This window comes from Callithrix jacchus, chromosome 6 (assembly GCF_049354715.1).
Source record: "Callithrix jacchus isolate 240 chromosome 6, calJac240_pri, whole genome shotgun sequence".
In the NCBI taxonomy this organism is placed as follows: domain Eukaryota; kingdom Metazoa; phylum Chordata; class Mammalia; order Primates; family Cebidae; genus Callithrix; species Callithrix jacchus.
In genome coordinates, this window is record NC_133507.1 from 27,188,993 (window position 1) to 27,216,100 (window position 27,108).

General features: G+C 44.4%; 2 protein-coding genes across 14 annotated transcripts in view; one reads left to right on the forward strand and one right to left on the reverse strand.

Annotated features, from left to right (window-relative positions):
* ARNT2 (aryl hydrocarbon receptor nuclear translocator 2) overlaps positions 1 to 1,949 on the reverse strand; it is a 186,681-nt gene extending 184,732 nt beyond the window's left edge. For 4 of the 6 annotated variants that reach the window (XM_017973327.4, XM_078326913.1, XM_008998512.5 and 1 more), the window contains exon 1: positions 1,810 to 1,949. In XM_017973327.4, coding sequence (XP_017828816.2) covers positions 1,810 to 1,840 — 31 coding nt within the window. In that variant the 5' untranslated portion in view covers positions 1,841 to 1,949. Of the gene's footprint in view, positions 1 to 1,111 lie in introns of all 6 variants that reach the window. The other 2 variants (XM_078326917.1, XM_078326910.1) reach the window with 1 other exon arrangement.
* On the forward strand, positions 1,170 to 26,124 carry LOC128932337 (uncharacterized). 8 transcript variants are annotated; one of them, XM_078326920.1, is made up of 4 exons: positions 1,170 to 2,116; positions 2,746 to 2,829; positions 13,490 to 13,670; positions 25,857 to 26,124. In XM_078326920.1, the coding sequence occupies exons 1-2, from the start codon at positions 1,170 to 1,172 to the stop codon at positions 2,765 to 2,767; spliced, it is 969 nt and encodes a 322-aa protein (XP_078183046.1). In that variant the 3' UTR covers positions 2,768 to 2,829; positions 13,490 to 13,670; positions 25,857 to 26,124. The 8 variants fall into 8 exon arrangements, with proteins under 8 accessions (XP_078183046.1, XP_078183050.1, XP_078183045.1 ...); XM_078326924.1 differs by lacking the exon at positions 25,857 to 26,124 and adding an exon at positions 16,775 to 17,203 and having other exon boundaries at positions 1,170 to 2,622; XM_078326919.1 differs by lacking the exon at positions 25,857 to 26,124 and adding an exon at positions 16,775 to 17,203.
* The last annotated feature ends 984 nt before the right edge of the window (positions 26,125 to 27,108 follow it).

The window sequence follows — 27,108 nt, forward strand, 5'->3', positions numbered from 1 at the left end:
TTCGTTGAATGGGTTGAAATGGCAGCTTCAGTCGAGGCAAAATGGCACAGATGTGTTTTCAGACCAGCCAGGTTCCCCCTCAGTGTTCTGGACAGAGGCCTCCCTCCTTGTCTGTTCTTCCAAACGCCCCTATTTTTGCTGATGGAACAGCCTTCCTTGGAATCACACAGGCTCTTCACCTTGGCGTCTCCATGGACTCCGCCCTTTGCCTCTCCTTGGCCTCCTCCTTTACTGTTACTCCAGATCTAATGAGTGCCAAACCTGAAACTCCTCCACTTGCCCAGTGTGCATTCCTCCCTCTCTGGTCCGGCCACAGCCACCAAGTCTGGCCTCCCCAAGACCTGCCTCATTTCATGCTGGCCTCCCTGCCTCAAGTCTTGTTCCCTCCTTTCTGTGTTTCCTTGACATGGCTGACAAATCAACCTTCCAGAAAAAAGTGATCATGCAATTCCTTGTTCAATACCATTGAGGACTCTCTCTCTCTCTTTTTCCTACTTTCTATTTTATTTTATGGTTCTTAGGAAGTATGCAGAGAACTCTCCCTTAATGTGGAGAAAATTCACACTCCTCAGTCTGTCCTTCAAAGCCTGGTCACATCCAAACAACTCAATGTTGAATCCCACTGCTGCCTCTTATATCCCCAGTCTACCAACCACTCACTGACCTCTGCACATGCTTAGAACAAGTCCACTGTCATTTATGCGGGCAGTGCCCCTCTGCTCCTGGCTCTGTACCTTCAAACCTTCCCATCTTCAAAGCTCAGGCGAAACGTCCAATCTCCAAAAGCCGTCCCTGGCCACCTTTGATGAAAAGGATCTTTCATTCCTAACTCTATGACAGATGCTTTCCTTTGCGAGGCATTGATGTTCCTCCCCCACCCTCCCCGTCTCCAAAACATGACCTCCCTCTGCTGCGAATTTCCTGGGGGCCACACTCTGTGACTTTCCCTGCATCCTCCACAGGGACCTAGGAACCTGCCATGCCTACAGCAGTCTCTGCACAACACTCAGAAGTTTGTACCCGCTTAGATGTCCACCTTTCTCTTCTCCCACACCCTGCTCATCAGGTAGAGAACTTTCCCAAGGAAAACAGAACTTCCCTGCTACAGTACCAAAACAGGTCCAGGTTGCCACTCCATCACAACTCTGCCATTTTTGAAATCTTTCGGAATGAGCTCAGTTGTCACAGGCTGCACTCTGCGGAAACGTCAGCCCAGAAGGCAGAGGATGTCATTTGGGCAGAACCGGGGCTACTCCACTCTGGTGACCACAGGCTGGGTGTTTTGTGCCCCTAGAGGGTTAGGACGCACAGCAGCCAGTCGCCAAGGACGCAAAGGACCAGCGCTTGGGTGCGGGGCGGGCAGGGCAGAGTCCCGGGAGTTGTACCCTGTTGAATACCGGCTCCAAACTTTTCCCTCCGTCAGCGCGGAGCCCTCCACCAGCCAGGACTGGCTGACGCCGCGATGCCACAAAAGCCGGGACCGGAAGAGAAAAATGCGTGGGATGGGGAAGGCAAAGGTGGTTATTTTCAGAACTTCGGGGGCTCCCGGGCCGGCCCTTGGGGTTCCCGAGCGTGTGAGGTCAGCGTGCTGCCGCCCGCAGGGCCGGACCGGCGCCTGCCCGGGACCGGATGGGCAGGGTCGGGATGCAGACGCCGCTCTGGTGTTGGTGCTGATGCTGCGGCCGCCGCGCGCTGACAGCCGCTCCGCCACCCACCGCGCGGAGCTGCGGCTCGGCGCCCCCGGTCCGCTCCGGCCCCGGGCAGGGCCTGCGGGCTGCGGCGGGCAGCGGGGCCCAGGCCGCTACTCACCCGGAGGGTTGACCGCCGCCGGGGTTGCCATCTTGTTCGGAGAGGATCCGCGCGCGCCGCCAAGGGCGCGGGAGGGGCGGCGCGAGCCGGGCGCGCAGCCCCGGGGACCCGGTCAGGCCCAGGCGCCGCCGCCGCCACACAAAGGACGGCGCGGGCGGGCGGCGCTCCCTCCGCGCTCCCAGCCGCCGCGGCCGCTCGCCGTCCCCGCCTTCCCCGCCTCCGCCTCCCCCTCCTCGGCCTCCTCCTCCCAGTTCAGCCTTTGTCGCGCGGCGGGGGGCGCCCGGCCCGCGGCTCCCCAGTCAGAGAGGTAGCACCGCGAGACTTGGGGCTGCGGGCGGCGGGACCCCTAGGTTGGGCGCCGCCGACTGGCGGGGCAGAGGCTGGGGCGCCCCCTCGGGCCCGCGCAGGGACCGCAGGCGCCCCTCCCGCGCTCGCCCGGCCCGGGCTGCCCCCGCGCGCCCACGCCCCAGGTGTCAGGGCGCGCATCACCGAGGGGCGCCGTGCCCAGGCCAGGGGGCCAGGGCGGAGCGGGTGGGGGAGAAGCCCATTTAGATTCAGAGGGAAGCCGGCCCTGGGAGACGGCCGCGAGGAACAAAGGCGCCCCAGAGCTGCCCACTTAGCATGCCAGAGCCGCGCTGCTCGGCTCCCAGGCCGGGGACGCGACCCGGTGCCGAGCGGAGGGCTCCGGGCCCCGGGAACTCCTAAGGCCACAGGCACCTCCAAGGCCACCGCCGCACGCAGCTTCGGAGTGCACGGTGCACACGCCCAGGCACAGCAGCCGGGCCCTAGAGATTGCGAATGCTTTGGCCTTGAGTAAGGCGCTCAGCTCTACCTTCCTTCTTGCGGTGATTACTGCCCTTGGTTATTACCTGAGGGCGTTGCAAGAGCCTTATTTACACCGCCAAGTTGAGAATTTAAAAACATTTTTAAAAATAGGTTTATCTGCGTATCCTGGTGAAGTTAGGATGCAGAGAACTTGGAGCGGTTGTTTTCTACCAGACACGAGGATCCCTGTGAAAGGTAATGGCCCCTAGGAGGGACACGCCACGATCGTGGTCCCCTGTAAAGGTTAAATGGAAGAATAAATACATCCCCGGTGAACGCTGCTGAGAAGGGCAAGATGGCCCCTAAACGCAGGCATGTTTGCAGAAACATCAGACTGTCTTAAATCCTTCCAAAGAAGCATTTTCTGGAGGGTAGAGAAACAATGTTTGGGGTGTATGTTCAAATAAGCATTCTCCACTTTGGGAGACCAAGGCGGGCAGATCACGAGGTCAAGAGATCGAGACCATCCTGGCCAAATGGTGAAACCCCGTCTCTACTAAAAATACAAAAAAAATGGGGTCTGTCGGGGGGGGGAGGAAATAGGGGAGGGATAGCGGGGGGTAGGGAGTTGGGGAGAGATAGCATGCGGAGAAATGCCAGCATTTTTGATGGGGAGGAAGGCAGCAAATCACATTGCCATGTGTGTACCTATGCAACAATCCTGCATGTTCTTCACATGTACCCCAAAACCTAAAATGCGATTTTAAAAAATACAAAAATTATCTGGGCGTGGTGACACGCGCCTGCAGTCCCAGCTACTCGGGAGGCTGAGGCAGGAGAATGGCTTGAAACCGGGAGGCGGAGGTTGCGGTGAGCCGAGATGGCGCCACTGCACTCCAGCCTGGCTGCTGGCGATGGAGCAAGACTCTGTCTTAAAAAAAAGGGGTGGGGGGTGGCGGGCGCGGTGGCTCACGTCTGTAATCCCAGCACTTTGGGAAGCCGAGGCAGGTGGATCACGAGGTCAAGAGATCGAGACAACATAGTGAAACCCCGTCTCTACTAAAAATACAAAAAATTAACTGGGCATGGGGGCGCGTGCCTGTAATCCCAGCTACTCAGGAGGCTGAGGCAGGAGAATTGCCTGAACCCAGGAGGCGGAGGTTGCGGTGAGCCAAGATCGCGCCATTGCACTCCAGCCTGGGTAACAAGAGCGAAACTCTGTCTCAAAAAAAAAACAAAAGCAAAACATTCTCTTCGGGGAGTATTTGTCACTACCAATCTAATAGTTTATCAATTCCACAAATGTTGAATGTCTGCTGTGTGCCAGACACAAAGCCAGGTGTTGGATATATTATGGAAAGAAAGACACAGGAGCTCTGTTCTCCAAGGGCTTCTAGAAGCCCTGAAATTGGCATCTCCAGCCTGTGGTCACTACTGAATGAATGAAGGCAGACATGAGGTGGAGGATCTGGGGAAACCAAAATTAGGCTTTGAAGAAAACAGCAGGACAGGTGGAAAAAGAAGACATTTCAAGTGAAAAATAAAGTACAAGATAGGCCAGGCCCAGACAGAGAAACCAGGATATCAGCTATGGCCCGCCCCCATGCCCCATATCGAAGTTGACTGTTCCTGATTCCAACATCAAGCCGAATGAGAATTCAGCCTCTTCTGCATACCCGGAAAGGCAATACACTCAAATACCAACTTAATTAATGCATAACACATACTGGACTGAAGATTTCTTAAGGAAACTACAAGAGGAGGCTCTCCTCACTCACTCTACATCAAAGAAGTAAAACTCCAGCTCGGATATTTCTGCTGCCCAGAGTCCTTTCTGGATCCTTCTCCCCACAGGCCATTCAGTCTCTGGTGGCTCATCTACATAAGTAGCACTTGGCATCATTGCCTCCTATCCCACGAGGCTCTTTTATTTTCCAACTTTCCACACCCCTTAGAAGCAAGCAAGTTCCTCTCCTTGGTGTTTATGTATTGGTTTAGCATTTCAGCCAGGATCGATGGCTCATTTTGTCTCCAAATATATTTCTAATGTGCTCCATAAAAATAAAATGAGTGAACACAACTTTTACGCACACACACATTTAAACATACAGATTTGTTGACAAGTTTTCCTTTCTTACCCTGCTGTTGTGTTCTGCCCATTTTTCTAAATGTTACTCAGCGAATATCTTTAATACTGGATCTTACACAAGCTTCCTACTTCTTGCACTGGCCATTGCCATAAAAGACAAGTGACATGTGGACAACTAGATACTTCCCATAGTCTGGAGTCTGCCATGCTGTGGTTTTTGGTGTGTAATAAATACATTTAGATTTTCACAAAGGAGACATTTCATCTTCTCCCCCAGTCACTGGATTTTGGAGGTACAAAGGACCTTTGACATCATCCAATTCTGTCCCCAGAGTTTGCAGATAAGGAAACTGAGGCTCAGGGTAGCCAAGGTCATGCAGCTTAATAGTTAGACAAGATTTAGAACTGGGTTATGCACAATACTGGGATTTGGTGGCTGGGATGGGGAGTGGTTAGGGTGTCAGAGAAGAGAGAGAGAAATGGAAGACTCACCTTCTCTCTCTTGTGTCTCAGTATTAAATAGGTTAAATGTTCAGAAGCACTGATTGTAGATGAATCCCCCCCCCCAACTTAAGTAAACAGACTGAAATGGAGTGGTTAGTCATTGTTGAATACTGAGTGGCATTTACATAAAACAGTGGCCTGGTGCTAATTATGAGTTAGTAGACTGTGACCAGTTAACACGGGCTCAGGAATTCCACTCAACCTTTAAACAACCTAGAACTCTTTGAAATTCCAAAGGAGACTGTTGAATTTGAAGCTGAGATTTGCATTTTTGAAAAGATTAATGCAGACCCACTGGGCCCACAGCACCCGATAGTGGGCACAGCGCTCCCAGAAATGACCAGAGTCGACCAGCCACTATGCTGATGCGTACCAGGGTCCACAGCCTTGCTTGCTTCTTTTTTTTAACTTGGTGGGAGAAAGCAGCCACCTGAGTTCTGCTTCACATCCCTTTAAGTCCTAACACTAGAGACAGAGGATCTCCATTGTATAATATGTACTGATCCAAGGCAATTTTATCTTCTTTTAACTTTACTTTAAGATAGCAAGAGGCCAGGAATGAAAGCACAGCCTTCTGCAGAAGGAGAGGAGAAATAACCACAGGGTCTCTCTCCATTCTGCATGTGTCCTCTTAACCCTTCCTTCCTCCTCCATTCTTTCTAACTTCTCTCTTTGCTGGAGAAAAAGGCTCATGGGTCCCTGTTATCCCCACTGCTACCTCCTTATCTTTATCTCTGCACAGGTCACAACTGCCCACAGGCTGTCTGTCCAGGCACTACCTCCAGCCCCACCTGTGCCTTCTGCTCTACGAGGCCTCTCCTTTACACCAAGAATCATGGACTTACAACAGATCAAAAGTGGATGAGATCTTAGTTTTATACAAAAAGGCATGAACACCAGCCTTTGAAGCAGAAAGTGTGGTATAGGTTTTTGCCCCGTCACTTCATGAAACTTCTCTAATCCTCACTTTCTCCTCCTGGGAAGTGGGGATGGTGTTACCTACTATGCTGAGTTTTGGTGAAGATGACATTGAATGAAGTAATGCTCATGCTGTATACACTTTAGAGACCTTAAAATGTATTGCGATGGCATTGCAGAGGGAAGAAGAAAAGTAGGGCAAGTTCCTGTCCCGCAGAGGTAGGAAGGGGAAGCTCGTTGTGCTTGACATTCATGGAGAATGGGGAAAAGGAAGGAAGGGCGGTGGGAGGAGAAACAGGCAATCAGAACCAGGTGCTGTAATTTCCGTGGAAGGTATATCAAGCCAGCTGATGGAATAGCCAAAAGCAGAGGCATTTCTGGCCACCGCCCATGTGGGAGTCTTGGGGAAGATAACACACAGGGTGGTTCTGCAGGGACTGAGGGACGTGGCTGCAAACCTGGGCCTGTGATATGGTGCTCCTGGCTCTCGCGGCTCTGTGAGGTGTGGTAGATGTCCCACAGGTGAGGAGACATGGAGGCACTGAGGGTGTAAACTAACAGATCTCTGGGTGAGGACTAAGAGGCTATAGTAGGCAGCATTAAATAAACAAACAAAGGCCCCAAACCGAGGCCACAGATATCAGCTCTCAGCGAGAGGCCTCCTAAAGACACCTTAATGGTCACCAGCCAAGTGACCATCCCAGCACCTCAGAATGGAGGTGGGCAAGACTCTAAGGCTCCCTTCTCTCCCGCCACTCCCTCCATGACCATGTAGACACCACCTTGAAGGGGAGCTGAGCATGAAAGGGAAAGGACCTAAAATGACTGTGTGCTCACCTGGGTGATGCTAAGCTTTCTAAGAGATGGGGTAAAACAAAGAAGTACCATGAGCTCTCAAGGTTAAAGTTGATTTGGCTCAAATGAATATGAGATGAGTACATTTCTAAACCTTTTACAGGGATAAAAAGAGACAATATAAAGTGAGAAATGCAACAGATGGAAACATATCTATGGTGAGAACGTACCATCCACGAACTCTTAGGAATCAAGACCAAGTACCATAGTGCTAAAATGTACACGACAAAAACTACCAGGGATTTAAGGAGAAGCTGACAAAAATCACCCCCGGTAGAGACTTTGACCAAGCTTTTGTAGTTACTGGTGGATGAGATCATCAACAACAAAAGACAGATGTAAAATACGCTGAGCTGAGTCGAGGTTTGTTTACTCTCGGCCTGCTGGAGGACTCTGCTCCGCTTCCCCTCTCCCCACGCCCCCGACCCAAGCATACCAGCCCCGGGAGGAAGGCATGGGGTGACTAAGTGGATTTGGAGACTACAACTGAGCCACAATGCTGCAGGCATAATCTTGCTCCCTGGCTGTGTCTTGTCTCTTGGGAGTTGTTCTCTTTCTAACAGAGCCCTGTGTCCCAAGGCCTGAGCTTCTTTCTGTGTCGAAGAACAGCATGTTTGTGCTGCTGCTTCTGCTGTGTTCTCTGGCTGTCTCAGGGGCCAGCGGCATCTGGACTGGCCTTTTCTACCCCACAGAGCCGCAACAACTTTGCAGCTTAGACTCAAAGCTGCTCTCAGAGCATGGAATTGGAAGCCAGACAGTCCCCTGTTCAAATCTCAGCAACTCTACTTACTGCTCAGTGTGAGTGAGACTCCCTGTGCCTCCATTTCCTCATCCATGACCTACTGACATGAATAGTGCTGATCTCATGGGGTTCTGTGAGAATTAAATGAGGTAATAGTTGTGAAACACTTAGAACATCATCTGGCATGTGGTTGGTATAGGGTACTTGTTGACGTTATTATCAGAGAGGTGAGGTAAGTTCAGCCTTCTCATCCCCAAAGTGAGACGGGACAAACTGAATTAAACTGACAATTTGGAAAATAGTATAATAATGACTGTCTGTATCAAAAGCTATCTGCAGAGAAAAATTCACAGCTGCAAATACTTGATTATTAAATAGAAATGATTGGGAATAAGTGAAATTAGCATTTAGCTCAGGAATCTCAGGGTCATTGAATATTTTGTACCTGAAAACACCCAACTTAAATTAGCTTATGTAACCATATTTTCAGTAAGAGGCTAAGGTTGCCCAGGTAACCAAAACAAAGGGTTAACAACCAAAACTCAGTAGGTCAGGCATACAGTTAGACTTCAGGAAACCTGGAGCCAGGCATCCGGACCTCACAGGGACTCCCTGTGTGTATTTCCCTCTCCTTCCCTTCATGTGTCTTTCTTTCCCGCTGCATGCACCTTCCTCCACGTGGTGAAGAACATCCCTCCCGACAGGTGGAAAGGAAATTTGGGCTCCCATGATCAGAAAGGGGCTGCCTCTCTTGAAGGAATGGCACCTCGGAGAAAGGTTGGGCGAAGCTCTGGTTCAAGTCACGTGCCTGCTCCTAGACGAACCTTGCCCTGGGCACCATGCTGTCCCAGATGGGGAGAGGAGACAAGAATGTGTGGGAAGGAAGCATCCCTTGATGGGACCCGGAGGCTGGAGCTGCAGAGAAGCAGCGCTCGAGAGGGTGGGGCTATGGACAGGCTGGGAGAACATTTCCACAGATGTCTGCCACAAAGTGGGAAAAAAAAATTATAGCAGGGGGAAAATGAAAGAAGATAAATTCAGAAACAAATTTAGCAAGCACTAAAAGAAACATTCATAAATCAGTCCAAGGGCAGAGGCTCTGGAATGAACCCCTATGTCTGTGATTCTACCTTCCCTTCCATTTTTACCTCCATACTTGCTCCCCATTCCCCACCAATTATGCTCCAGTGAGATGCAGCCACACAGTCATTTCCTACATGCACCATCCTGTTTCTTTTGCCCAAAATGTTCCTCTCCGCAGTGATCCTCTCATTCACCAGGAACCACGTGTGGATTGCCTTTTGCCGTCCAGGCAGTGCGCTCGTGACTTCTTCCAGGATGGACTGCCAAGTTCTCCTTTCCTCTTAATTCTAGCACATATCTCAGTGCACAAGGCTTGGTTTTTAAAATAGTGTGCTTATTTATTTCATTAGTCTGTGAGCTACTATTATCTTTTTTTTTCTTACTCTGGTACTCAGCTCATAGCCTGAGCCATATGAAGTATTCGCGTGTTTATGGAGCGAGTGGTTGAACCTCTTATCAGACATCAGTGATCATATAAGCAACATATTTCTTCCTTTGTCTCTTCCGTGGCAGCATACACAGAGCTAAATGTTGTGTCCTCTTGCGAAAGCTAACATGCTCCCAGTGTTAGGGAACCCAGCATCTCTCAATCTTTAACCCTCCTCTGGGTTTTTATTTTTGATTTCCTGTTTTGATTCTGATTCATATTAAAAGCTACATTAATTACTCTTGGAGAAAAGAGGGAAATAGGGAAAAGAAGCTCTTCTACTCATCAGTTAGTGCTCTATTCAGTATGTCTTCATGTTTTCCAAGCCCATAGGAAAGATTTCAATAACTCCATTTACCAGTTGTAGTTGTAACAAATTCTCATCTGTGCCCAGCACCTTCTGACTTTCCAATCATTTTAACACCACTATTTCACGGGTCTGGGCATTTTTAATTTGGTCTTATTAGTGAAGAAGGGCCATTTACATGAAATTATTCAGATTTTAATAGCCAACCACCTTCCTGTTGTATTAATTCATTTTGGAAGCCACCTGCACAAATGAGAACAATCTTCTTCAGCATAATACAATTATCTGGATGTTTTAGCAGGTAATGCTGATTATGTGCATCTGATCTTTTCTTATGTTATATACAGATAAGTAATCTTTGCTTAAAAATGCCAAGTGAGTTATTGGGACTGGTTAATGATTAATCTCTCTTTCCAAGTGATACTCAGCATTCTGTTGGCGTCCACACTGGTTACTCTGATACAACAGGGCTCTACCAAGTTCATTATCCAACCGACTGGTCTGGGACTGCATGATCATTAGCATGCAAATTAGCACAAACAAAGGACAGGTAAAATGACTTCCCTTCCTGTGGGTCACACGGTTAGGAGGAAATGAAGCATGTTTTCATTTAAGAAAATTTATTTTGAGAACATTCAGTGTCACTCATTGAGGAATTAGATTTTGAACATTTGGCTATTTTAAACACAGAGTCATAGAATTTTAGCAGTGAACTTTCTAGTGCACAATTTAGAGGTAAACCTAAGAAACTTCCTCATTCTCCCTGTGTATTGTACATGTTAGGGAATTAAGGGTTGGAGTGGAAGAGAGAGGTGCTGCTTTTGCATCTTGAGAGAAGTGGAAGAGTTGTGGGTTGGAGGGAAGATGTGGATTGCGGAGAAGGAGAAGCAGTGTCACTGCATTCTTATGTCTCAAAGTAGAACACAAATGCCCACCACCCCTGCTAGGGAGAACTCCAGTTTTCACAATGTTTCCCACCCCAGGCCTTTCCCATGCCAGGGTCAGGGTTCGGGGGGTCCTCGAAGAAGCTGAATCTCACACAAACCTGTCTTGGTTGCCTCTTGTCACACCGTCGTCCACTTCCCTGCTACCTCCAAGTCCAGACTTTCCTCCCGATCAGCACCCATCTCTTCTGGTAGCCCTGCTGGATTTCTGTTCTTCTGGCACTGCTGCCAACACCATGCTGCCATCCAGAGTTAGCCTCAGAGCAGGCCTCTGCTCTCCTCTCTTTCCAAAAGCCATTCCTGCTCTTCCTTATCACCTGCACGTGGGAGCAGAACCCAGAAGTAGTTCTAGCTCTTGCTGCAGTAACTGCCCACTTCTCTAGAAACTCACTATTTCCCTGTGTTGCTAATTCATCTACTACTTGAACTGAAAACCAACTTGCTATTAACTGACAACCAAGCCAAATCAAAGCGAAGAGTTGTGTTGGTACCATTTGGCTGGCCTGCCTCCAGGTGCACCCCTCACCACCCACATGCTCTAGCCCTCACTACGGCCTTAAAGCCAGAGCTCGAATTCCTTCCAGCCGCCTGAATGAGGGAGAAGTTCCTTCCTTAGTCTAGAGCCCACCTCAATTCCTAGCTTACGATTACCAATTCTCCTAGATGATTGAAACACCCATTCCTTCCTGACCTGCCAAGATGGGGGGTTTCTTCTCCTGCCCATGTGGTCTCAACAAGGCAATAATGAGAGATGGATAATGGTACATTTCTCGACCTGGGTTTCTCAATTTTATACATTATTAAAAGTAAAACCCCTGGCTACAAAGGAAAATCACTGGTGTAATGTGGGATGATGGCAAAGACAGGGCTGGGGTCTTCTCATTCCGACATTACTGCTGTTAAACTCTGACACACTACAACATTGAGGAAAAGAAAATGCTTAGGGAAAAACGCAGATCCTCGCCCCGTCACTATTTCATCAGCTGAGTCTTTAAAATTGTAACTTAAACAGCATATTTGTGTATCAAATCATATTCATGTTTATAAGATACTTGAATGGGAAAATCCCTGACATTCCCAATTTTCGTTGTGAAGAACAGTCTGCTTTTGTTCCTGGTGCTTACGTTGTTTACATAAAGCATAAGAATTTGGTCAAAGGGAGAGCCAACCGCAGGGCCTTAGCACCCTTGCCGACTGCGACACGTCTCAGAGGTTGTGCGTATAACATGTCCCTGACACTCTCACTTTTTTCTTTTTTTCTAGGCTACTCCTAGTCTACTCCTAACTAGGACTTTCCCCAGTCACCCTACTCACAGGGCTCAAAAAGAGGAGGGATTTGTTTGCTGAGTTGATGGTTTCTGAAACTGTTTCTGAAATTCTGATCATAGCAACAGGAAATTGAAGGCAAGATACTAGAAATAAGGGCAAATTAGATATAACTGTTTACAGCCGATGTTAACTCAAAGGAAAATCTTTTTTGGATCAAATGCAAAAAAAAAAAAAAAAAAAAAGAGCTGGCAAATCTAACAAGACCTGCAAAGATGAATATGTATTCCGGGGGAAAAAAGAATAAATACTTGTTACAAGGAACATTTTGGAGAAAAGCATGATAAAATGTAATGATACTCAAGAACTTCTTTGTCAATAGCAAAGAATAATTTATGAGGAACTTCATCAAGAAACAAGATATGTCCAGGACCCAAGTGATTCCCTGTCATGCTGCCAGTTCTTCTCCTTGATGGGGGAACATTAGGCTGTTATGTATGACTCAGTGATACTGGCCACAAGGCCATCTTTCTAATCTCCTGTCACTCCACTTCAGGCTCATACTCCACACGTGCACATACACACAACCCACCCTGCCCCAGCGCCCTTCAGAGGACAATCTGGCTTCCTAAGGAGACTTTTCCATAAAAGGTAATGAGCGGATCAGCCCACAGGTTCAGTCTAGCATACTTGTCATTTCTGCTCCCTATTAAAAATAAACTGATATATGATCAGTTCAGTCTGTCCCGCAGGACCTGATGGGCTTTGCTTGAGCTAAAAAGAAAAAACGAGGTTCCAGACCAAGGGGTGTAGTCATGCCCCAGGACGATACTGAGCAGCCCCTGACCTCCCTAGAGAGCATCTTTGTCTCACTGATTTCCAATTTTAATCTGTAAACAACTATATCATATTTTTTGAATATTTAGGTAAACATCTACATATGTATGCATATATATACATGTATATATACAAACTATGTATTTACAAAGTGTCTAAAATATTGCAAAATTGTTTTATATAGATTTCATTTAACCCTTTAAAGTAATTCTTTAATGCAGTTAATATTATTTTCATTCTATAGATCAGGTGACTGCTACTTAGAGAGTTAAAGTGATTTGCCTAAGGCCACACAGCTAATAAATGTCGTAGCTAAATATGTGAACACAGACAAATCTGACTCAAAATTCTTGCTCAGTCAATCTCAAAATATTACCTTGTGCAAACTAGAGCTCTCCCCACTGATAATGTTATCCCATTTTAGCACAGAAACTTGAAATGTAACTTCTCTTGCTAACTTAGTGAAGTAAATTAGAATGAGATTGAGGAGGCTCTCTGTAAATAAAAGAAAGAAACAAAAAATAATGAGCAGATATTCAATATTCACATATAGAGCAAGATATAAATTCAAACTTTTGATAAAGACTTAAGTAAACAAAATAAACAGAAACAGAGTCGTAGAGAGACTCAATAACTTGCCTAAGGTCATACAGCTAGTCAAAAACATGGTCCAGATTCAAAATCGGGTCTCTGCATCTACTACAGATGCAGGAGCCAGCAGGCTGACTACTCCGAGAACTCATCATTGCACTTTCACTGGTAGGTGATTGAATGCACCTTATGATGCTACAGGATGTGAGAACAAGGGGGTGGGGTGGGGTAGGCTAAGTGAGTAGGCTTTTTACAATTAATAAAAGTCCTAGCACTGACACTGTTTTTTGTTGAATAAAATAAAACATACTAGGAATTAATAAATAACAGAAACACTAATTTTTAACCATAGAAAGACAGCTAAACCACCAAGGCCCAGCCAACTGGTGGGATCCTGAAATGAACTTCCCTTGAAAGCGGCACGTCTTTGCACCCTGTCAGCGAAGAGATTGTTTACATGCAATGAGGCTGAGTTTAAAAGAAGGCAGAAAGAAAGAAGAAAACACTATGACTACAGTTCTGTGAGTGTGCATGTGAGTAACGAAAGCATTGCGAAGGGAATTTGGAATGCTATCATTGGTTCAGAATGAGTTTAACACTCTTCATGCACTTTTTATTTTCTTTTAAGTGATTCGTCTTTCCAATTATTTATATTTTTTATTTTGAAATAATGTCAGGCTTAGAATAGAGTTGCAAAAATAGTAGAAAGAACTATCATAAGCCTTTCACCCCAGCTGCTAACATTTTGCCACATTTGCCTCTTTCTCTCTCTCTCTCTCTCTGTCTCTCTCTCTGTGTGTACATATATGTGTATATATATGTATATTACCAACATTATTGTTTCTGAACTATTTGAGAATAACTGGAAAGAGTAGAGTCCCTTCTGCTCAATTCTTCATGTATTTACTGAGAAAACGGACTCTCTCTTACATACCACATTATAATTATCAAATCAAAAATTATTGTTGATACACTTATCTAAGCTATAAACCTTATTCATTTCCTCCCAATTATCCCAAAATTGTCCTCTATGGAAAGAAAGAATTCTAGTTTGGGGTCCAACCCAGGATCACATGTTACATTCAATTGTCACGACTTAATGTCTCTTTAATCTAGAAATATTTCTACTTTAAAAAAAGTATTATTTTAGAGCAGTTTTAGGTTCACAGTAAAATTTAGAGAGAAGTACAGAGTTCCCACATGCCCCTACCCCTCCACACACACAGCCTCTGCAAATATCAACATATCCCATCAGAGTGATAAGCCTACATTGACACATCATTTTTATCCAGAGTCCTTAATTTAAATCAGGGTTTACACTTGTGATGTACATTCCATGGGGTTGGACAAATGTATAATGAAGCGTATCCACTTTTATAGTCCATAGAGAATAGTTTCACTACCCTAAAAACTCTCCGTGCTCCACCTATTCATCCCTCCTTCCTTACCAATCCCTGGAAACTACTAATTTTTTACTATCCCAGTAGTTTTGCCTTTTGTGGGATGTCATATATTAGAACCATACAGCCTGTGGACTTTTCAGATTAGCTTTTTTTTTCTTTATTCAAAAAAAAGTAGGATACATGTGCAGAATATACAGGTTTGTTACATAGGTATACATGTGACATGGTGGTTTGCTGCACCTATTGACCTATCTGCTAAGTTCCTTCTGCTCACCCACTACTTCCTGACGGTCCCTGGTGTGTGTTGTCCCCTTCTCTGTGTCCGTGTGTTCTCAATGTTCAGCTCCCACTTATGAGTGAGAATATGCAGGTTTGGTTTTCTGTTCCTGTGTTGGTTTGCTGAAGATGATGGCTTCCAGCTTCATCCATGTCCCTGCAAAGGAAGCAACCTCATTCCTTTTTATGGCTGCATAGTATTTCATAGTGTACATGTTCCACATTTTCTTTATCCAGTCTGTCACTGATGAGCATTTAGGTTGGTTCCATATCTTTGCTATTATAAATAGTGCTGCAATAAACATATGTGCGCATGTGTCTTTATAGTAGAATGATTTCTATCCCTCTGGGTATATATCCATTAATGGAATTGCTGGATCAAATGGTATTTCTGGTTCTAGATCCTTGAAGAATCGCCATCCTGTCTTCCACAATGGTTGAACTAATTTACATTCCTACCAACAGTGTAAAAGTGTTCCTATGTCTCCATGGCCTCACCACTATCTATTGTTTCCTGATTTTTTTAATAATCAACATTCTGACTGGTGTGAGATTGTCTCATTGTGATTTTCATTTGCATTTCTCTGATAATTAGTGAATCTCACAATCTTGGCTCACTGAAACCTCCCGTGTTCAAGCGATTCTCCTGTCTCAGCCTCCCAAGTAGCTAAGATTACAGGTCTGACACCATACCCAGCAAATTTTTTTTATTTTTAGTAGAGATGTGATTTCACAATGTTGGCCAGGCTGGTCTTGAATTCCTGACCTCAGGTCATCCGCCCACCCTGACCTCCCAAAGGACTGGGATTACAGGTGTGAGCCACTACGCCCGGCCTCCTTTACCCAATTTCGATGGGGCTGTTATTTTTTTCTTTTAAATATGTTTAAGTTCCTTGTAAATTCTGGACATTACAGAATGTCAGATGGGTAAATTGCAAACATTTCCTCCCATTCTGTAGGTTGCCTGTTCACTCTGATGATAGTTTCTTTTGCTGTACAGAAGCTCTTTAGTTTAATTAGATCCCATTTGTCAATTTTGGCTTTTGTTGCAATTGCTTTTGGCATTTTTGTCACAAAGTCTTTACCCATGCCTATGTCCTAAATGGTATTGCCTAGGTTTTCTTCTAGGGTTTTTTGTTTTTGCTTTTGTCTTTGTTTTCTGACATGGAGTTTTGTTCTTATTGCCCAGGCTGGAGTACAATGGTATAATCTCAACTCGCTGCTAACCTCTGCTCCCTGGGTTCAAGTGATTTCCTGATTCAGCTTCTCGAGTAGCTGTGATTACAGGCATGCACCACCATGCGGGGCTATTTTTGTATTTTTAGTAGAGATGACGTTTCTCCATGTTGGTCAGGCTGGTCTCAAACTCCTGACCTCAGGTGATCCACCCACCTCAGCCTCCCAAATTGCTGGGATTACAGGTGTGAGTCACTGTCTCAAGCCTTCTTCTAGGTTTTTTATGATTTGGGGTTTTACATTTAAGTCTTTAATCCATCTTGAGTTAATTTTTGTATAAGGTATAAGGAAGGGGTCCAGTTTCAGTTTTCTGCATATGGCTAGCCAGTTTTCCCAGCACCATTTACTGAATAGATCTTTTCCCCATTGTTTGAGACCAAACAGGCACACATTTCTAAAGTACTTGTATAACTAAAGCCTGGGTATAATTTACGGGTATAATTTATTACCCTGATTATTCAATAATTTACATATATACAGAGCCATCCCAACAAGTTAGAGTAGCACTACTGACAGCTATCATTTATCAAATGCTTACTAAGTACCAGGCACTATTCCAGGATATTTCTCACTACAACCCAAGGAGGAAGTGCTGCCACAGATTTACAGCATTTTATGGATTCTAGGGTTCTCTCTGAAATCAGCAGGTGGCTTACAGTCAGCGGTGTTTCACAGTCATTGTCATATTGGCATAATTGTTATTCTCTGCATGCACAACTTAGACTGAAAACCTTTGGATGACCCTTCTAATAATATCAAGAAAGTTCAGCATCGAGACTTGCAGAATGTCCTGGAGGCAGCATTAGGACACATCTGAGAAACGCTTCAACATCAAGTCCAGAGGATGAACGCGTGAAGAAAAACGTGGACATCGACTCTTAGTTGTACGTGATTCAGAAGACTCTGACTATGATCCAATTTTAGGAAAAGCTTAACTAATATATGCGTGAGTGTTACATGATAAAAATCTACAACTAAATAAATCAAAAAGAGCTCTTTCAATAACATGAAATTAAAAATTTAACTATTAACAAAGTATCATGTCATAGTTTAATTTGCAAAGGGAAACAATGGACCCTTTTTGTCTCTTTTAAGAATATGCATTATCACAGACAAGACCTGGGCCTCAGGCCTTTTTCTAAATTTAAAAATGAAAATCAGAAGAAATATCAATGTGCAAAATAATGAAAATGTCTGCATAAATTGAATCAGAAAAAAATAGAACAAGATATAAATTTGAGTTAAAGGTGATCTTGGGTGAAATATACAAGCAGCATATTCTTGACTTTTGCTCCCTGCAGTGTCCCCACAAAACACTCTGGCTCACATATGAGGGCACGTACTGTCGTTTCAGCTCTAATAGTGAAAGCAAAGCACACTACACAGCTTGAATGCTCTTTTTTATTTGCTTCTTGCACCTCATAAATATATTCAATTGTTCAAATTAAGTTGTATCTAAGGCAACTCAACCCAAAAGGTAATATTTCCTGCTCTCACAGGGCATCTGCCCTATTTATTCCAGACCACAGTGAAGGAAAACATACTTATCTTTGCATTTTCTTATTTTGCTGGGAGCAGAACGTACGGTAAAGGACACTAAACTTAATTAGCGCATTAACATAATCACATCAAGTGTCGACATAGAACTTGACAATAGGAAATTGGGTAAATCAATGTGAATGTTTTCAGCCCAGTGCTTTATAATTAGGGGAAAAAAGGATAGCTTTAATGCTGCTGGATGTGTTTACTGTGGTTGCTTCTAATTTATGAGGTTGGAATTGTTGACACCAAAGAGTGCTTAAATTTATCTTCATATTTAAATGAGACAAAAGTTTAAGCACACATATTTTTCTATTTAGAGACTTCTTTTTGACCTTCTGTGCTAAATATAGATGCTCTTTTGCTTTCAAAAGCACTTACCAAAGCTATAATGCTATGGTGAGTTTTGCAAATGAAAACAGGCAGCCGTAGCAATTTCAAGAGCTCAGAATCCAGAAGACGTAAAGTAGGCAAACGACATGCAAAACCTGATGGAGGTTTTTTGAGGAGTGGGCTGTCTTTTATTTTATATGAAACTTTTTCCAGGAATTTGCATGAATTCATCACCCTCTTCTCCTTCCTCCCAACCAGTGAAGGTGGTCTGGAATCATGAGTTATTTTCTTAGGGAAGGCAGAAAATTCGATGTACCGGGTGCTAGTTTTGTGACAATCTAGCTGACAAATAAAAGAGAATGTGTGGAGGGTAGACACTATAGTAATTGCAGAAACAGGTCTTAGTGTCGCACAAAGCTGCACCTGTGGCTTACTGGCTATGCGTCCCTAAGAGATTTGCTTCACCTAAACCTCAGTTTCCTCGTATGTAAAATAGAAATAATGGCACCTATTTCATTGCACTAGTACAGAAATCATTTGAGGTAATACAGGTAGCACAGTGCCTGGCACGTGGTTAACTGCTCAATAGATATTAACTAGCCAGAATGAGAATGAGATGCCATTATGGGGTTAGGATGTTAGTGGTTAATTGAAGATGCACCTAGGAAATGGGGACTCAGTAGCTCCATGCAGCCAGTGCCTTGGAAGGCCCACAGCTTTCCTTACGTACTTCCCGCAGGGAAACTTTAGGACAAACTCACTCCAGCCTTTGTCTGAACTGCTTGCTTCCATTAATTCCTGGCATATAATTCTTTGTTGTTTTTGGTCTCGGTGGTAACTGTCTGATTATTTCTTAGACTTTTCTTCATTCTGTGGGGCTGGGGTTTTTTTCCCCATTCCTATTGATATAGGAGGTAGAAAGGAATTATTTAGGCAGATAGTAAAGGCAGCAGAGTCCTCAGCAGAATTTCCTTTTTAATAAAAATCAGCCCCTACATCACTTCTTTTCTAAGAAAGAATAGCCTGAAAAAAATCTAGCTGCAGACATAGATAAGCAAGCTGGAAGCTTGCACACGTGAAGGCTGGCAGCTGTGCCAATAGAAAAGGGCTACCTGAGGGCCAGGTATGTTCAACATGGAGGCTCCATCTTCCATTTTCTTGGTCACCACACGTGCAGTAGAGAACAGGCAACATGACATCGGCCTGGCAGAGAATTCATCTGCATAATAAAAAATTATGTTGGGACAGCCAGCTTTTACATGCACTATGCAAAGAACACACCTGGACCAACCAATCTCATGCTCTGTGTAAATCAGACACTGCCCCCTCAAACTCATCTGTAAAACCTTCTGCATTTCATTGCGGAAGTGGCAACCATTTTCTCTGGGACCCCTCTCTGTAGCAGGAGAGCTCTTCTCTTCCTTTCACCTATTAAACTTTTATTCTGAACGTCACACTTTGTGTGTCTGCATCCTAGTTTTCCTTGGCCGTGAGACAACGAATCTCAGGTATTTACTCCAGACGTTGATGCTGCTTCACTATGCTGGTTGAAACTTTCTTTCAATGCTCAGCTGATTTTCATTTATTCTACAAACATCCCTCTCTTCCCAACCTAAAGCCGAACCTTCTCCCTCTGACCTGCCATTTCCATAGCTATGTGTGCAACTTGGGTTATTTACCTTAGGAACAGTCCCAGCCCAGTGCTTTACACGATGAAGGATGACTCGCTTTCGCTGAGAACCTCCTCCACCAGGTGGGTGGGCTGTAGCTGCCTCTCGGTTCCACAAGGCCCAGACACAGAGCCCTTAGCTGATTGGATTTAGAGAAGACATACTTAAACGCTGTGGGGCAACTGTTTTCTGGGCTTTATCTGGAAAGGCAGAGTGGGACACGTGGGAGAGAAACAAGAATGAAACAGACACACAGAGAAACAGAGGTGAGGCGTGAGGACTCCCGGATAGCTGAGGGCTTTCTGGCTGTGGCTACCTCCCTTGAGAAATCCTGTCATTTAAACCTCAAGGCTTCACAAAACATTCTAGAGTCTATTCTGACTTTTAGTCCTTAAGCCACTTGAATTGCTCCCCTTGACTTACAACCAAAGAGTTTTTTGAGGCAAGTACACACTCAACAGAAGTTTTGACTTTTCATTGTGAAATGAATGACTTTCATAATGAAATCAGATGAGTCATGTCAGATAGGTGGCCTCCTCTATCTTTGTACCGTTACAAAAACCGTTCTTTCTTCCTGCATCACACAAACTTGTAACTTATTGGAGTTCTTTCTGCACTGTGGGATTCAATGCGTGCCTGAAGACCTCAGTCCACGGAGAGTCCTTGGAGGCAGGAGGCCCTTCTGCAACCACAGCATCTAGCAAAGCATTTAAATGCTTATGGCAAGTGGAAGTTCACTTTTCTTTCCTGCATATGCCAAGTGAGCAAGTCTTCACACTCAGGTTTGCAATAATGTGCCTGATTTTGCCCAAACTGGTGTCCTTGGAGAGCCTTGTAGAGAAGAAAGTGCTGTTCTAGAAACAGCTCTGGAAATTAGGAAGGAAAGGCCTACTTTCCCATTATTCTGTGTTCTTGGACTTGGAGAATTCTCAAGTACTGTCATCCTGGCAAATACTTTGCTAGTGTTCACCAAAGAAAATTAGCAACGGCTTGGCAATAGTTATTGAACAATTATTGATAATTTAAAAATCCTCACTATCACTGATGCAGAATAAGAAACCATCATGTAAATGAGAAAAATAACATATTGGCACTTTTTTTGAATGGGGCATAACACAAGCTTTCTACCTTTTTCTAGGCCAAATCTTAGTTGAATTTTTAAGTTTGCCAGTATAGTTTAAGACAGGTTCCAAAACAAGAAAAAGAAAGGTTGACTCTGAACAGCATCTGTCCATTGTGATTGATGCATCAGACATATTATTCACTGGAGGCAATTTTTGCTTACTAGGTAACTTCTTGGGGGAAAATCTTGAAAACAAAAGTAACCACTTATTGAGTGTCCACCCTTCTCCTGGAACTTTATGTCATTCATGAACACTAGTGCTAACACTCCTGATTACCCAGAAAAGTAGATTTTATTATTGCTCTCTTGCATTTATGGAAATCAAAGTCTGCCCAAGGTCACACAGCTGGTAAAAGGTTTGGGATGAGATTCACATGCGTCCTAGTTCCAAAGTCTTGTCCTTGACACATTTTAGGCCAATGAGCAAACAAGGATATTATTTTGCATAAACTCTCTGGTTTACTATTTTCCTAAAGGATCTCAGTGTCACAGCTAGTGCTTTTTATTATAAATAGACTATTAATGCAAACTCTTAACCAAGGCTGGGGTGAGTGGGTGTCAGGCGTATTTCGCGTATCACTCTGCTAAAGTAGGCAGTGGCAAGCCTCCTGCTTCTCACGACTGGGTCAGCCAACTCTACCCAGTGCCTTTCCTGTGGGTTGCAGCAGTAATATTAATAGATATCAAATAAGACCATCTTGAGTCCATCTGGCATGTGTTCCCGTTACACTGCCTCAGAACAGAAATTTTAACAGAACAAAAATTCTCTCATAAATCTGCATAAGTGTATGATTCTCCTGTTCAAGCATGCCACTGAGTTGTCAACAGTTTCTTCAGAAATCATGCTCACCACAGACAAATACAGGTAGGAGGTGTTCCCTGTCTTTACATATAAGTCAAGTCCAAGGAAAGAATGCCAGGCCACAAGCGCGTGGAAGTGAGTCCCAGGAGAGGAATTTATCACTTTGAATTTAATTTTGAAAACAAATTATCATTTCTTCTTTGCATTTTTCAAAGAATTCCTGCTTTAATGAGACACAGCAGGGCTGTTCCTCTAGGAGGTACGTAGACAAAAAGGAAAGGCTCAGCCTGGTCTCGTGTGGTATCTGTTGATATGAATGCTACAAACCATGGGGAAAACACTGGGCAAAGCCGGAAATGTTCAGTTCTTTAGGCCTCAGTTACACGGAGAACACGGAGCTGGAATTAGCTTTGGAAAACCTGAATTCAAGCCTGGCTCTGATATTTAAAGACTATGTGTCCTTAGAAAAGTCACTTCACCTCCCTGAGCTTTTGTTTTCCTCTCTAAATAATGGAGAAAATTATAGCTGGCAGGGTTATTAATAAAAAGTAAATGATAGAATTTAAATGAAAGCCTTCCTAGCTAGGGGCAAGTAGCTAGGGCATTGTAATTATATTTTGCCCAACTGTTTCTCCTCTAGAAATGTGAGCTATTTATGAGTAGGAAAAGTGACTTATTCACTCCTGTTTTTGCAAAGCACAGAATCCTTGAAAAATGATGGTCCCTCAGGATAATCGTTCATTGAATGAAGGAATCTGTAAATAGATGGATGGAAGGATATTGCAGACTTCACCGTGGTACAGTGTTGAGTAATGCATAGGAATCACTAAGGTCTGGCACAAGACTTTTTAAAATTTTTTTATTTTTATAGGCACATATGTTTACGGGGTACATGAAATATTTTGACACAGACATACAATGTGCAATAATCACATCAGGGTAAATGGAGTATCCCCACCTCAAGTATTTATTCTTTCTTTGTGTTACAAATAATCCAATTGTAGTCATTTAGTTATTTTCAAACATACAATAAATCATTGTTGGCACCCTGTGTGCTGGCAAATACTAGGTCTTATTCATTCTAACTATTTTGGACCCATTAACCAACCCCACTTTCCCCCAACCCCTTGCTCCACCCTCCCAGCCTCTAGTAACCATTGCTCTGCTCTCTATCTCCATGGGTTCGATTGTTCTATTTATTTATTTATTTGACAGAGTCTCACTCTGTCACTCAGGCTGCAGTGCAATGGCAGGATTGCGGCTCACTGCAACCTCCACCTCCTGGGTTTAAGCAATTCTCCTGCCTCAGCTTCTTGAGTACCTGGGAATACAGGCGCCCACCACCATGCCCAGCTATTTTTTTTTTTTTTCTGTATTTTTAGTAGAGATGGGATTTCTCCATGTTAGCCAAGTTGGTTTTGAACTCCTGACTTCAAGTGATCCACCCACCTCAGCCTCCCAAAGTCCTAGGATTACAGGCATGAGCCACCGCGCCTGGCACAATTGTTTTAATTTTTGGCTCCCACCTGTAAGTGAGAAGGTGTGAAGTTTGTCTTTCTGTGCCTGGTTTATTTCACTTAACATAATGATTTTCAGTTCCATCCATGTTGTTGCAAATGACAGAATATCATTATTTTTTGTAGCCGAATAGTACTCCTCTGTGTATATGTACCACATTTTCTTTATCCATGAGTCTATTGATGGATGCTTAGATTGCTTACAAATTTTGGCTATTGTCAATACTGCTGCAATAAACATAAAAATGCAGATATCTCTTCAATTTACTGATTTCCTTTCCTTTGGGCTTAAACTCAGCAGTGGGATTGCTGAGTCATATGGTAGCTGTATCTTCAATTTTTGGAGGAACTTTCAAACTGTGTTCCGTAATGGTTGTATTAATTGACATTTCCACAAACAGCGTGTGACAGTTCTCTTTTCTCCACACCCTCAACAGCATTTATTGTTGCCTGTCTTTTGGATAAGAGCCCTTTTAACTGGGGTGAGATGATATCTCATTACAGTTTGGATTTGCATTTCTCTGAGGATCAGTGGTGTTGAGTACCTTTCTGTATACATACTTACCACTTGTATGTCTTCTTTTGAAAAATGTCTGTTCAGAGCTTCTGCTCATTTTAAAATTAGATTATTAGATTTCTTTCCTATGGAGTTTTTGAACTCCCTATATGTTCTGGTTATTGATACCCAGGTGGGTAGTTTGCAAATACTTTCTTCCATTCTGTGGGTTGTCTCCTCACTTTTTTTCTCTTTGCTGTGCAGAAGCTTTTTAACTTGCTGTGATCCCATTTGTCTATTTTTGCTTTGGGTGCCTGTGCTTATAGGGTATTACTCAAGAAATCTTTTCCCAGGCCAACGTCCTGGAGAGCTTCCACAGTTTTCTTATAGTAGTTTCACAGTTTGAGGTCTTAGATTTAAGTCTGTAAACCATTTTGATTTGATTTTTGTGTACAGTGAGAGGTAGGGGTTTGGTTTAGTTCTTCTGCACATGGATATGCAGTTTTCCTATCACCATTTATTGAAGAGACTGTCCTTTCCCCAATGTATGTTCTTGGCACTTTTGCTAGAAATGAGTTCTCTACAGATGTATAAATTTGTTTCTGGATTCTCTATTCTATTCCATTGATCTGTGTGCCTGTTTTTATCTAGCACAGACCTTAATCAGCTCCTTCCCAACCTGAGAGCACATATCCTGCCAATCCTTTGCATAATTCAAGACTTTATCCTGAACCTTCGCTCTGCCATCTTGCACTCCACCTCCTACCATCTTTCCAGTCCTCTCTGCTTTGACACAGTGACACATTTTTAAATTTTTGTCTCAACTCACAAATTAGACCCAACCATCATTACCACAACCTAACCTGACAATTCTCAAAGTCAGGCAAGCATCAGTATTGCCTAGAGGGCTTGTTAAAACAGATTTCTGGGCCTTACTCCAAAAGTTTCTGATTGAGCAAGCCTGGAGAGGAGCCCGAGAATCTGCATTTCTAACAAGTTCCCAGGTGATGTTATGCTGCTGGTCTGGAGACCACACTTTGAGAACCACTAGTCTAAGCTGTGATCACTACTTCTCTTTGACAGGGAGTCCCCACCCAGGTACTGTGAATGACATATGGCCATTTCCTCCATGATGCTCTTGGGCACAGCTCCTTCAGAGCACAAGGAGAGAAGGGAGGGGGCTGGGCTGCCCAGGTCAACTCTCAAGTTGGAACTTTTAGCTCATTGGAATTTCAAGTCACTGGAGCCTAGGAGGTTGGCAGCCAGTGGTGTGCTGGTAAATTTTAACAACTGGCCATTGAGAGCTTCAAGAAGTGGGTAGGCACCCAGATTTGTAGCATTTTTATTTTTTTTATTTATTTATTTATTTTGAGACGGAGTTTTGCTCTTGTTACCCAGGCTGGAGTGCAATGGCGCCATCTCGGCTCACCGCAACCTCCGCCTCCTGGGTTCAGGCAATTCTCCTGCCTCAGCCTCCTGAGTAGCTGGGATTACAGGCACGCGCCACCACGCCCAGCTAATTTTTTGTATTTTTTTTTTTTTTTAGTAGAGATGGGGTTGCACCATGTTGACCAGGATGGTCTCGATCTGTTGACCTCGTGATCCACCCGCCTCGGCCTCCCAAAGTGCTGGGATTACAGGCTTGAGCCACCGCGCCTGGGCCGATTTGTAGCATTTAACAGCTTCTGTCCTATGCAGTATGAGTACAATGTAGCCAATTTCCAGCAACCAACCTGATGTCAAGTGGCTGACAAAATCCTGAAAATGTAACAAAAGGTCTCTCATGGGCCAGTATGAATATGAATAGGGTAGCACACCACTGCTTGGCCCCCAGCCTGCTAGATTTGTTATATTCTTCCTACTAGCCCTGTTCTTCCTGCTAGATTTCTTATATTCTTTCTACTAGCCCTGTTCTCCTGGGTATCTCCTTCTTCCTTTTATTCTTTGTCCATTTCTTACAGATTTATTGAAATTGCCTGGCTCAGACACTTTGCCATTCTGCTCTGCGCCATCACATCTGTCCCCTGCCCCACTGCCCTGCAGAGAGTCCTTCCTTCAGGTTTTACTGCTCGGTCTGGCCTGGGCTGGACCTTCTTGGCCTCAGCTTGTTGGCTGCTTCTTGTACAGCCGTTGCTCTGCTCTGATTCCTCCACAATCTTGATGGCTTCCCTGCTTTTCCTCCCCTGCTCAGCCCCCCTTCATGGGCACACATCCTTCCAACATGTGAGAGAAGTTGGCATAGTAAAAAATAAACAAAATCAGAATGAACTCTTTTCATATTTCATTCGGTAATGGCATTTCACAGGTCCTCTCATTGTTTCCAGATCCAAAGGGAGATACCCATCCATAGAAGATGGTTGCTGTCAGAAAATGCTGAGGAGTTTGCACAAGGAACGGAAGTGGAGTTGACCAATGCATCAGGAAGCGTACACTTTCTTTTTAAACCGCTGTGCTCGTCTGTAAAGACCCAAACCTGAGGGGTAAAAGGGGAGAGAATGAAGTTAATGCTTCTGTGTCATAGAGAAAAGCTGCCAGAATGTGATTAAGCTTTTTGAGTTAGAACTTAATAAAAATGCCTTTGCTACTGGTTTCCATGGTTGTCCAGTGAAAAGAGTGAATACATTTATACTAAACACAAAAGGTGGTTTCAGAGCTTGGGCAGGAGGGAAGACGTATTTCTTCTACTATTTGCTCCTGTAAGTTTAGTGTCACAAACCTCCTCAGGAGTCTGGGAGATGCTGGGGGAGCATTTTTCATCCAAATGCTGAGCAGGTTTGAATTTCTTCCTGAACAGGAAATGAAGACCTAGATCTTGAGAAAGGCCTAGCTCCTCGCTAATGAGCTTACCTGCTTCTCTTGAGACAGCTTGCCTTAAAGTAGACAATGCTCTCATGGGCTTCTAGATCTTAGAAAATGCTTCTCATTCTAGGGGGCTTTGGCCATGGAGACCATCACACAGCTCTTTTCCCTTCTCCTTTTGGCTGCCATCCCAGTAAACGGGTCCTGTCCAGAACCCACAGAGGAGAAAGGCATTAGAGAGGTGGTAAAGATGGATGGTGGGCTTGGCAGCGATGTTAAGTCCTGAAAAATGCTGTGAGTTGGGAAGTTTCTTACAACACTGTGTTTCTACAAAGGAATACTTGATGCTGGGTAATTTATAAAGAAGGAGGTTACTTTGACTTGCAATTCTGCAGGCTGTGCAAAAAGCATGGCACCTGCATTTGCTTCTGGTGAGGGCTTCAGGCTGCTTCCACTCATGGCGGAAGAGGAAGGGGAGTCAGTATGTGTAGATCACATGGTGAGAGAGGAAGCAGGTGGGGAGATGCAGGCTCTCTTTTCTATACTTAAGTTCTGGGATACATGTGCAGAATGTGCAGGTTTGCTACTTAGGTATACACATGCCATGGTGGTTTGCTGCACCCGTCAACACGTCATCTACATTGGGCATTTCTCCTAATGTTATCCCTCCCCTAGCCCTCCCACCCCCAACATGCCCCAGTATGTGATGTTACCCTCCCTGTGTCCATGTGCTCTCGTTCTTCAACTCCCACTTATGAGTGAGAACATGCGGTCTTT